Genomic DNA, 12825 nt, shown 5'->3' with positions numbered 1-12825 from the left:
TTTGAATGTAATTTCATTATGAAGCATTATTTCTCAAATTTTTGCTTAAGGGAAAATTTCCACCTACTACATCACATCAGTAACCTATTTAAGTTGGCTGCCTTTATTATAGGCCCTACTATGTAAGTTTTTTCCAGTGCTTCCAACCTTTTAAAGTTTATTTACTGTTTGTTTTTGTGGACTGTGTTTTCAACTAATGTGTTGACTTGTTTATTCATCTTAAATTTTATATAGTGCATTGTGTTGCCTCTGTGCCTTGCACCACACTGCAGGGTATGGTATGATATATAATGTGTTAAAGAAGTATCGACAGTGTGTCCCCGGTGGCCGCTCAATCGTGTTGCAGGATCAGATGCAAAGTTCATTATATTGTCTGTATTTGGTCCCTGTTGCTTTAATAATCTCAAAGGGCAAAGTATTAGTAGAAGAACGGCCTGTCTTCCTCACGAGTTCATTGCAGGTTTTAAAGGATCAGCAATCAAGTGGTGGTTTGTATTTGTACTAATGCTGCAGAAGCTGCTTTAGGAAGGCTAAATTATGAAAGAAACGCCAGTAAGTAAAGGTCCTTTCCCGTATAGGGGTATCTTGTTGAAGTTGTCCAAAAAGAAACAGGAAAGCAGTGTTTAACTTAGCCACAGACAATCCCCTGTCTCCATAAGTCACGTCTGCCTGTCTCTGATGATAGTTTTGGTAAATACGCCTCACAAATAGTGTCCCACATCTTGCTGAGTAAGGATTAATCTGGTCCCACTCTTACATACGTATTTTGGATCCAGGGAGAAATAGGCAGATACAGAAGAACATACTGTACGCTATGTGGTGTACCTTCGTAAGAATGCAGAAGGGAAAGTATCTCCTCAAAAATGGAGTACAGGTAAAAATAGATATGCTTTCCTCCAGAAACCTGCTTTCTAATGTTAGCACACTTTCAAGTGCGGGAACATAAAAATTCTTCTAGACAGCATGTGAGGTATATTTCATGCTTATTTAAAGAAATGTTGGTGCCTACACTTGACTTGATACCTCATAAATGAAGAGGACCTTTCCAGTGTGAAAACTTGAAATAAGCTTTCCTCATGCCAACTGTTGGAAGTGTTTATCCCATGTGTTTCTTGTTCGCCTGTTTTCAGCGTGTTAACCACATGCTAAATGACTACCACATGTTGACATCTTTTGAATGATATGGAATGACTTGCTATTGTCACATACATAATAAGAAACTACAATGCGTATAGGAGTTGGTTCTAAGAACGTCCCTTTAGAAGTGGTTCTTACTGGTAATAGGTAAATGACCCCCATGGATTGCCTTTCTGTGACATTCCACGCAGACATACTCTATTCTGCTTCAGGAATAATTTGCGCATGGCATATAGCACTGTTGGCACGCAGCGTTTGAGTTAATAACAATGCTAGCTATGTATTCAGTGAGAATTCCTCAACTTGTTTTTTAGTATAAGAATGCTATTCCATTTTATTTTTTTCAAATCTGCTTTACAGTAAGATAGTATATTTGTTTTTTTCTATTTCTGTTAGAGAAATTCTTAGTATTTATCATACAACTGACATTAATCTATAAACTGCATTTTCAAAAGTTTAGAAGTATAAAATTCTTTCTTAAAATACAGGAGATGAAGGTAGACAGTTTCTGAAAAAGTGTTGCCGATTTGATCGTTTATTTTGACAACGTTCCTTTAAACTAACAGAAGTAAGTTTCATATTGTTGGACACTGCTGCTTCTGTAGATTATCACGAAGTGTCTCAAAACTACATCAGCACTCCTCCCCTCCCCCACCCCCAGCTATGTCAATTCTGTGCATCCAGATTTGTGGCTCCTCAGTAAATAACACGGTGAACTAAAAGGAGACTGGGAGCTGGAGGCAGAAATAGTGTGCTTTCTTAACAGCCCAAGGGTTCAGGACATGTAATGCCAGCTGGTAGAGAATTTGTGGGGTTTTCCGTGGGGTTTTTCCCTGCAACCTTTTTTTATTTGCAATCACATTTTTCTTTCATTAGGAACATCCATGAAGTCAGATTTTTGGCTGCCTTTCAGCTCTCGATTTTGTTTTAAATGTAAAGTTTCTAGAAGAGATATTTGATGCAATAAAATAAATGAATAGAAAGGTAGTCCTTAATAGCTTAAGAGGATTTTGCAAGTATAGAGGCTTTTGAAATTTTTTGTCCTCTGAAATTTTTTGTCTTCTAAATGGAGAGAGAGGCTAAAAAGAGGAGCTTTTCTTTAAAAAAATCTGTTATTTTAGTTGCAGTATTTATAAGCTGCTACTTAGTGTAATTAAACCTAATAAATTCTGTTCTTAAAAATTGTTTTCCTTACTTTGGAGTCCTTTTAGTTGTAATTCATCTCTTCTCTGACTGCATAGCCTTATTTCTAGCATGCAAGTAAATAGGTTGACTTTCTCCTGTTTCATTTTCTTCCAAATAATTTTAGTTGCAATCCAATTTTCCTGTGTTTGTTTTTTCTTTAACTTGCTCCCAAATGTGTAAACGTATGCATTTACCAAAAAATTGTCATGTGTGATACATTAAGTTAATGTGCAAAGGTTCTTATAGTTTAAGTTACTTCAAGTACCAATGGGAAGTATTTCTATTTAAAATAACCCATGAAAAGATACGTGGATCACAAAGCATTACAGATAACTTGACTCTGTAGATACGTAAAAATTTTTCTACTATTTAAAGTGAAAATGCCCCTATCAAAATGCCATACCATTTTTAATTTGGATTGTCACGTATAATGCAGTTATGTAGCGCGTCTCATCTGTAGGTATCAAAGTGCTTTACGGGGAAGGTAAGTATCACTGTCCTCCAGTTTACAAATGGGGACATTGAAGCACAAAGAAGTAAAATGACCTTGCTGAAGGTCGCCCAACAGTGGAAAGGCACAGCCTGGAAATGAACCCAGTCACTAGATGCTGCAGGTGCTGTCTCCTATGTTGCACTCCACTTTAGTGACATAAGCTGACATTTCAGGATTTTGCCGCTATTTTTCCCATCAATGATTCCTTCATACAACATGTTTATATATGGTTGCCAAAGAGAAAATTAGTATGGAAATCAATAAACACTAAGCTATTTTCCAGTACGTGAGGTTTTCTTCTTCAAAGTCCGCGTACAGATACAGTCACCAAAAATAATTCTGTATTGGCTGATTTATTTTTTTCAACCTTTTTTAATTTTGGCTGTGGCATCTGTTAAAAGGTAGGTAGTCAAATGTAGGTTTACTCTGAATAGAATTCATCACAAAACCTTGCAGAAGAGTCTTAACAGTAGCTGGATCATGTACATGAGACTACATGTAGACTCTGCGTCTGCAAACTGAAACACATACGTTGTATTTTCAAAAAAAGCATTTCCTAGTTTAAGAAATATCATAAAGTTAGCCAAGTTTCAGCTAATATTTACGTATTCTGAGATAGAAGAAATATATACATTTTTGCAGTACATACCAAATGGAAACTTCCTGTATTTTATCTACCCCTAAATGAACAACTGAAAATCCTATAAAACGTAATACTTACCTTCAAAATTGGTGTAGTTTGAGCCTGGTAAAGTATGTAACTTTCTTCTCCTTTAGAATGAAGTCACCCTGCTGAGAAATGAAGTGGCACAGCTGAAACAGCTTCTTCTGGCTCATAAAGATTGCCCTGTAACCGCCATGCAGAAGAAATCTGGCTATCATAGTGAGTAATGTTCCATTACCTATAGCCTTAGGCTGCATCAATGAAATACTGCCAAAGTGAGCTGAATGAGCATTAAAATTGAGAGGTGCAGTTCTAATATTACATTAAAGATATTTTTTTTAAATCTCGAAGGTTATTGGAAGACAGGAATGAATATGTGATATTTAGAAATATATTTTTAAGTCCTTTCAGTTGAAGTGTTGCATAACATTGAAGGTTTTATGTTGGTTTAATAAATGCATATGATAATTAGCATTTAAGGACTATCGGTTTCTACACCTGCTTTGGAAAATATCATTAAAGTATTAAGAGCACATGATAAACCATTTTTTATACTTTATCTTAGCCAAGTACAGTGAAAGGTCCTTGTGGGTTTTTTCTTCGTCGTAATGAGATTTCAGTAGAGGTAATATAACAGCTGTCCTCATTTACCATAACATCCAGGATCAGTCAAGCCGTTAAAGTAATCAGATGCAGGTTCATGGCTCCTACTGTACAGTGTCTTCTAGATTGTTTTGATTTCCACATTAAGCGACTACTTTTCTATAAACAGGGTATTTTAAAAAGCAGTTCTAATACTGAAGGGAATACTGAGAGTTTGGGTAGCATATTTTTTTTCCCTAATACATATTTTTACTTGAAGTTGCTCATTTGATTTTTCACCCTTCCAGCATTTTAAAGGTTAATTATGCTTTCCTGACTTGTAACTTCCTTTTTGGATATGATACACAGTGCCAGAACCAGCTGCTGCTGCTGCAGAATAAATGGCCAATTTTGTCCATTGTACACAAATTTGTTACAAATAACTGAGCTGGGAATGCATTAGGCAACATTCATAATATATAACCCACAGCTTTCGTTTTTATGATTTAGTGATATTTCAGGATATTTGTAAATGTGAAGATTGTTTCTGCCATATGTAGCCACTTCATTTTAATTTGCCAGTGTCAGTAATTCAGGAGAATAAAGGAACATTTTGTATTGCATGCAAACAGATCCTCAGGTGCTCGCGATAAAACTTAATGGCCACCATCTTTACTTGTAGTCATTGTAAGCAATTTCATCAGAATGGGCAATATTTTTTAATTTAAAAGATTCGGGAGATTTAGCAACTCTCTATTGCCATATATATTTAGAATACTGATTTTGTCAGTTCTGAGCTTATAAATCTTGGTCCTTTGATCTCCAGTCGTTTTGACAAGATGGAAAATAGCATCTTGGAGTAAATTGGAACAGTATAGAAATATGTTTGGGATTTATATTAACAATGATTGCTGCAGGGATGAGGCCATTATGGCTCCCATCTGACAGAACAACATAATTTCATACAGAAGCTACTAGCGGATAACATTATGCATGCAAGGATTTTCAAAAACAAAAAAAAACCCTGTAGGTTTCTTAACTTTTGATGTTTTGAGGATGCGTGTTCCTGAATTGGCATGAAAAATACTTAAACATACGTCTTAAACTGCCAAACTAATTACATGCTAAGGATTTCTTCATTGAAGAATTAACGAATGGCCTGTTTAGTAATACTTAGTCTCTGCCCTCGGTAAAGGATTATAATGTTCGTAATTTACCAAAGAATGCAAAATGAGTAAGAACTAAAATACTAAGCAGTGGAAAAAGCATACATTTGAGGGAAAAAAAAAAAATAGTAAGCAAGGAGCTTACTATTTTTTTAGCACAGCTCACCTAGTTTCTTGAAAAGTCTCTTGAAAGTCGAAGTTCAACGGGAATGATAGTTGTAATGCCAGCCCTCCGAAAGGATTTTGTCCCATTATCTCTGTGTGAATATTGTTAGGAAAGCATGTTGGCTAAGTGACATACCCTCAGTAGATGAGGAAAAGATGAGTGGAAAAATGGTTTCGGTTAATACGTTCATGAAAATGGTGTTCATAGAAAGTATTTTTAAAAAAGCATATTATGTTCATCAAGGAATCTAAGTTGCATTGCTTCAAAAACGTATTGAGGTGTTTAACAGTCTGTGTCTGCAGCAGAAATGGAAGACTCCATTGCTGGACAGAAAGACAGAGCTCCCACGGGGCTGAAGACTGTGCGCTGCTGAGACAGTGCAAGTTTGTACCGCACAGACCGTGTTTTAGCAGCTAAGCCCACAGTTTAATGGGGTTTCATGTATGATGCACTTAAATGGGCACAAATAATCTAGTGCTTTTCAGGGTATTTTGGCACTTACTTTTACATATCTTTTGAGGTCTTTTGGATTTCCCAGGCACATTTTTGTCTTGGGCCAAGTGAAAAGCACGACAGTGCGGATACCCCTGTCTTATTCTAAGACTGTTCTTAGGGTCATGCTTTCCTTATTTAAGAAGTCTTGTGCCTGCTTCAAAAGAGGGTGTCATCAGGATAGAGAAAACAGAAAAAAATGGTTATTGTGCTTTGAGGCAGTATAAATGAATTTCTGTTGCAATGTTGGAGTTTTCAGACAGTTTACACTTAAAATTTTATTTCCCAAAGAAGCATTCTACTGATTCTGAATGCATCTTTAAACATTGGGGCGGGAGCAGGGGAAGAAAAAAGTGCCGTGTATAGGAGAAATCTAAATGCTGTTCACTTATTTTTCATTTTAGCTCTTCTATACCAGATTATTTCTAAGTATTCTGCAATACTCCTGTATTTTTCTCAGCCTTTTTCTGGACTTGGAGCAGGAAAAAGGTGAAACTTGTGAGAAGAAAATCAGAGTTAAAAAAATCAATCTTTGAAAAGAGTGTTTTAGGTATTCATCCATATTTTTCAAAAGGATGTGATAATATTCAAGAACGCTTGTACAAAACTGAATATAAAGGAAGATAAATAGAGGCTGCAATGTAGCTGGTGTTAAATGTGTTTTTTTATGTTCTTTCTCTAGTTAGTTTTAACAAAACAGTAGAAGGTGACTAATCAGTTTCATTTTCCTTGGTTTGAGGCAAAGCTGGGGCAGCCATTAAAAAGCTAAAATGCCTAGGCTTTTTTCTACACTGTTAGCTGCATTAGGATTCTGGTACGTATCAGTTGCACTCTTGAAACCGCAGTCCTGTGCCTGGCAATTCTCTGGTCAACTAAGAAAAAAGAAAAAAATCTGTTGGAATCTAAATATGACTTTCCTGGGTTCTTCTAAAAGCCTTTTGTTCTTTATTCCCCATCTTCAGGCTTAATAAAACAAGTCACCTTTGTAATGAGGTGACTTTAAGTATCTATTGTATTCATTGAGTAGATTTTCTTGTTCGGTTTTAATTCTTATATGGAGTTCTGTATTCAGTTTTTGGCTGCTATTCCTCTAAAGTTAGTGCTGCAGAAGGAATGATTTTGAAGGAAATCTAAATAACTTTTCTTAAGGGTGACAGCTCATTTCTAAATATTACTTTGTAATTATTGCAAGGATTTATGCTTCCAGTCAAACTTGCAACTGTAAACTAGTGTTAGGTTTGTATCTTATATAGTCACCTGTCTGCTGTAAGCTCCCCTCCTCTAGCCCCTGGCACCGGAAAATACCTGAATCGTGTGCTTTTGTCTCTGCAGCACAGTGTGTTTGTTCATCTGCTCAATTATGTGAAAACCTCTAGTCTACATTGGTGATCATAAGTATTCTCATAGCTGTTTCTTCCATTGCATATATGGTCTTCCTGAGCCCATCAATATCAGAAAATCAAGCCTTTCTCACGTTCTTTACCACTGCGATATTATTACAGGCATTTCTTTTGAGTTAACAACATATATGTTAAGGGATACAGAAAATGGAAGATGTTCCGTCCCTGGCTCAAAGATAATGATCTACTTTACTTCCTCTGTATCTCTGGCTTGTGGCATTTAAAACTAGCCCTTTTTCTTGGGGATAAGGAGGATTTGGCCAACAAGGAAATCAGGGATCGGGAAAAGAAGCATAATAGGAAGGCTGAGATTCATAAGAGAATAACAGCTCTGAAGAGGAGCTGTTACAGCAGGGAGACCGTATTCGATACATGTTGTCCCACTCGCTGCCATTTCATTCTGTCTGAGGGGAAGCACATGCCACTCACAATTAGTAATTGAGTATTTTTCAGGAAGTGGCACTAGAGTTTCTGTTTCAAAGTTTGCGTGTGTTACTTCTTACTTATTTTTACATGAGTTCTCGTAGATCTTGCTAGAGGTGTAGCAAAGATTGAATACTGGTGAATAGGGTTAACTGGTTTGGTACTCGTTTGTGTTTTCTGTTCTTGAGTGGGCAAATTCCTAAGGATCACACGTGTCTTTCAGAAGTATTTTCTTCCTCTTTCTGTATACATTTACCCTGTAACCTTAGAATATGTGGTAATTGTCACCCGACCATGCTCAGTATCATCTGCCTCTATCTCCATTAATGCTTGAAAGATCTATTTTTGAAAAAACGGAGTATCTGTAAAATAGTTGTCCTCATGGATAAGAATATTATGATACTTTCAAACAACTGCGTCCGTGTTGTTTTAGCAGAGGTATAAGAGAAATTGCTACCTGGTTCATGTAGACAGTATTTCTTAGAAAGAAATATAGCAGTTTTGCTTGCTTACCCATCCTTTTTGACCATACCATTCTTTTCCAGAAGCGGTCAATAATAAAACTGTTGTTTTCTGGCTTATGAAGAGGAGGGTGTTCTTAGTATGCATGAGGTTGCTTAAAGATCTGTGTTTTGGGGACTTGCTAATTTAATGAATTTTCATACCCATAGCTAGTATGTCGTATAAACCTCAGTACATCATAAACTTCGTGTCATCTTTGTTTGTTCATGCTTAGTGTTCATTTTGGTAGCTGCTATTAGCCTGGTTTTCTATGGAAACTGGGCTGTGATACCCCAGTGGCGTTTCATCTCTTAGCTTTAGTGTCGTCCTTTCCCCTCCCTTCTCTTCCCCCGGGTCACTGGTGAATTTGTAGGCCAATCTCAAGCAACTCTGAAAGGGGTTGCAAAGACCTGTCTGGAGACAATCAAGCTTTGTTCCATTGCTGTGTCACAAGCAATAAATAGTCCATGCTGCTTCTGGCCACGTTTGTGTGTATCTTCTATATCGTTACCTTATACAAGTCAGTAATATTTTTAAAGGGACTTCCAGTATTGCATCTGTATACTGGGTTTAAGTCAGCGCATAAAACCATTGTGAAAAATACTTGAAAACACAAAGTAGCACAAAGTGATACAAAAAAGTTATAAATAAATTTGGTGTTGATACTTCCATTTTTGAGTGAAAAACAGTAGGCTTATTTTCTCTTTTCTATTTAAATTTTTTTTAGTCTTTAACTCAGCTTTTTGCTTCATGGTGTTTGCATAATGCCTTGACTAACTTTTGCAACTCTGGAGAAAAAAAGGATGATTTCAGCGTGACCGGGATGTCTGTGCAAAAAAGATATTTTAAATCATGCTCATTTTGTAAATTCTAGTTCTGCACAATGAGAATTATTTTTCTTTAATCTGTTTACCCTCTGTCATGAGAAAAAATGATGCAACTGTGTGGCTAATTCACTTCAGTTTTGTGGAGAACACCTACCTGAAGTGTTCTTGAAGATATCTTTAAAATCAGTTTTAACAATTTTAAATTTACTGAGAGGTATTTGTATACTAAAGAAGTTACTGAACTTCACTCTGTTAAAATAATGTGGGTTGAAAACTTGTGGAATTATTGTCCGGTTAATATAGTGGTGTAAATAATATTTTTTTCAGATATCATATTCACAATCACAAGGATTAACTACTGAAGGTAGAATTGTTCTTGTTTCATTACTAAGTAAATGCAGGAAATGGCGTGTGTTAAAAATCTAAAGCCCATTCACATAGCACCAAGAGATCCGGTAGCATTTTTAATCTGTAAGTAGTGCTTATAGGAAACTTTAGGAAGAAGTTCTTTACAACGAGGGTGGTGAGACACTGGCACAGGTTGCCCAGAGAGGTGGTGGAGGTCCCATCCCTGGAGACATTCGAGGCCAGGCTTGATGAGGCTCTGAGCAACCTGATCTAGTTGAAGATGTCCCTGCTTACTGCAGGGGGGTTGGACTAGATGGCCTTTAGAGGTCCCTTCCAACCCAACACATGCTATGATTCTGTTCTATGATTCTTACTGACGTGAGCATTCATCGTTAGAATTAGGTGTGGTACCAACCAGCTGATGTATTAGGCAGTAGATCCAACAATTTTTAATCTTGACTTTTGAAGATGTGAAAATGTTTCCTGAATGTTCTGTATTGTGGTCCATATTTTTTTGCTTGCAAAGTAGTATTTTCGTTAAAAAAATAAGATTGTTTTGTAATTTGTGCTGTGCTAAACCATGAATTTTACTTTTTTAGGGTATGATTGGTGTTACCTGGGATGTGTTGGTGTGTGTTCTGGAGGAAAAAAAAAAAATAATAATTTTTCTTCCTCAGCTGCAGATAAAGACGACAGTTCGGAAGACATATCAGTGCCAAGCAGTCCCCACACGGAGGCGATTCAGCACAGTTCTGTCAGCACTTCCAATGGCGTTAGCTCAACTTCCAAGGCAGAAGCCGTGGCCACCTCGGTTCTCACCCAGATGGCGGACCAGAGCACGGAGCCGGTGCTTTCCCAGATCGTCATCGCGCCTCCCTCCCAGTCGCAGCCTTCAGGAAGTTGATTAAAAACTTGCGTTGCTTCAGTTTCTTAGATACACATTTGTGACTTTAAAGGGAAATCAACAAAAGACCAGTCTCCATCTAGGAGAAATTGTAGCTTAAAATTATTCATTTTTAAAAATCCAACTTAAATTTGGCTTTAACAATTGGCAGGTGAAGATGAGACAGAACACCAGTTCTAGTCTCTTTGCAAAAGACTTTTTTTTTTTTTAAGTATTAGTTTAACTAGTTATTTTTTTTGTGCTTAATGTGTAAAGTGTGTGTACAGTACAATGTGGTTTATTTCATTTTTTTAATTTGATATTATTTCAGCAAACATTGGGGTGAATTACTAAAGGTCATCCCCAAGACTGTGATAGTAATATTATGTGTCATTTTTATACCAAAGTTCTGCATAGTCCCTATTGACTTTGTAACGTGAGCAAGGTCATAAAGCACTAGGCAAGAGAAAGACAGTAACAGTAAATTTGCTTTTAGTCTTTTTGCCTTTTTGTTGTTTTGCACATTATGAGAGGAAGAACATTTGGGAGAAAAATGTTTGGGTTGTTTTCTGTATAGCATTTTGGTTGGCTTTTTAACTGTTGGGGTTTTTAATTTGTGTAATAGGGCCAGTACAGTATATGAGATACAGTACTCTTATGCACATACCTATCCTAGATGAGGATCATTACTAAATAGATTTGATTTTTTTATTTTAAATTGATGTCAGGTGGGTTTGGTTTTGGTTTTTTTTTTTCCCTCCAACACTTTTCATTCTGGGGGGAGGAGAGCTTTATTTCTCCAGTCAGAAGAGATATCTATAACTACTCAGTGTTGCTAGGCTGAAACCAGTAAGCATATTGTAAAATACAGGGTTATCAAATACGGAATACTTAGTATTCCAAAGTAGGTTGATATTTTGTGGATTTTTGAGTCGCAGACTGAGGAGTTTACGCATGGTTTTGGATGCCAGAAAAGCCTAAAATCCTTCTTCAGACAACTCAAGACTTTTTTTTGTCATTGTCTTGTATTTGCAAGCTAACTTGTACTTAATTCTTGTGTAAGCACTGTCATCTTTTAGTAGCAAAAATTTTGATACCTTTCTTGTGGGATAAAAAAAAAAAAAAATAATCAGTATCTACCGTATCTTGGAAACAATGTAATTATAATGTGGTGTGTGTGGTGTGTGCGTGAGAATGGTTCAGTAGTTAACGCCAGCAGTCTTTTGCTTGAATGTTTAAAGATGCCTTCAATGTGATGCTGGCTGATAGGTGATTGCAGTTTTAAAATGTTATTTACTGTGCGAACTTGGATAACTAACATTCCATGATGTAGTTTGTTTCTGATGAGATGATTGTAGGTACACTTTTTTCTCACTATCCAATCATCTGTAGGATATTGAGTTTTTTTTAAATGTGCCATTATCTATTTTGATTCTGTACTCATGTTCAAAATACAGTACAATATTTTACAATAGATTAAGTTGTTTAAAAAAAAAAAAAGTAGATGTGTGCTTTCAAGTCGGAAACTTTGTATAATAGCAAAAACAGATGCATAGTAGCAACTGGCAGTAAAGCAGGATTCCATTATGTATATAACAAAGATTTAATGCATTTATAATGGGTTGTGTAGTTCATTTGCTCTTCCTTCTCCACACTATACTCTGTGTTTTTAAGTGTCGGTGCCATCAAGTTTCTATTTGATTCAGTTTTAAATCTAAAAATGTAATTGATCCACGGGAAAACCATAATTTCTACAATATATATACAACCACGCTATAACGAAAACTGGAAAAAGAAGTATCTAAGTCATATATGTATCATTGCAGGGCTTTAAGCATGAAAATAATAGGGATTCTAAATATTTTGTATTTTAAAACTAAGAAAGTTGAGTTGATGACCTCATGTGTTTAAAAGTCTTACTTTCCCAGTTTCAAGATAAAAAGCTGTAACAGTTCTTGAACGTTTCCAGGGTGGTGAAATACAGTGGACCTCTCGTGAGAAGAAAATTAATTGCAAAGGCACAAAATGTGAATTCTGCACGAAAGCTATACAGTCACTTCATTGTAGTTTTGGTGGGCTAGCTAAGGCCTCATGGATTATGCTATAATTTGCTCTCCTAAACACAAAGGCTTTTAAATCATATTTATATAAGTGGAGGGTTTTTTATAACAAATCTGTCGCACTTGTAAAATAAGTCTACATAAGTGTATAGGAGATGTGTAAACAGTTAATGAATTTAACAGTGGGGCTGGAAAAAGAACCATTAAAATCTGTGTTGGGCAAATAGAGAAAAGTTCTTAGTCGTACTACCATGGGTTCTGTTTTGAGACGTATGTCACACTACTTCTGTACTGAGCATTTCGGGTCTTTACATTTGCCATGTTTTCACAAACTGTACCGTTTTTCTTTTATGTGCAGTTTGCATGAGTAAATCATCAAAGAGAATAAAAATCTATCTTTAAGTTATGTTCCTATTTTAATGAAATTATAATTGTTCTAAAAGGCAGCGCTGGCTTCAGACTTATTTCTTCACCCTTGCAATTTATCAGCGTTTTTCT

The 12825-nt window shown here is 36.2% G+C and overlaps 1 protein-coding gene across 11 annotated transcripts in view; it reads left to right on the top strand.

Annotated features, from left to right (window-relative positions):
- The window catches only part of ATF2 (activating transcription factor 2), a 50329-nt gene extending 37596 nt beyond the window's left edge, over positions 1 to 12733 (top strand). For all 11 annotated transcript variants that reach the window (XM_054207750.1, XM_054207743.1, XM_054207747.1 and 8 more), the window contains 2 exons: positions 3593 to 3698; positions 10062 to 12733. In XM_054207750.1, the coding sequence (XP_054063725.1) occupies positions 3593 to 3698; positions 10062 to 10288 (333 nt within the window). In that variant the 3' untranslated portion in view covers positions 10289 to 12733. The remainder of the gene's footprint in view (positions 1 to 3592; positions 3699 to 10061) is intronic.
- The last annotated feature ends 92 nt before the right edge of the window (positions 12734 to 12825 follow it).

The sequence above is a fragment of the Rissa tridactyla genome, chromosome 7, assembly GCF_028500815.1.
Source record: "Rissa tridactyla isolate bRisTri1 chromosome 7, bRisTri1.patW.cur.20221130, whole genome shotgun sequence".
Classification (NCBI taxonomy): domain Eukaryota; kingdom Metazoa; phylum Chordata; class Aves; order Charadriiformes; family Laridae; genus Rissa; species Rissa tridactyla.
The sequence above is the reverse complement of the archived record's forward strand: the minus strand, read 5'-3'. Positions and strand labels throughout refer to the sequence as shown.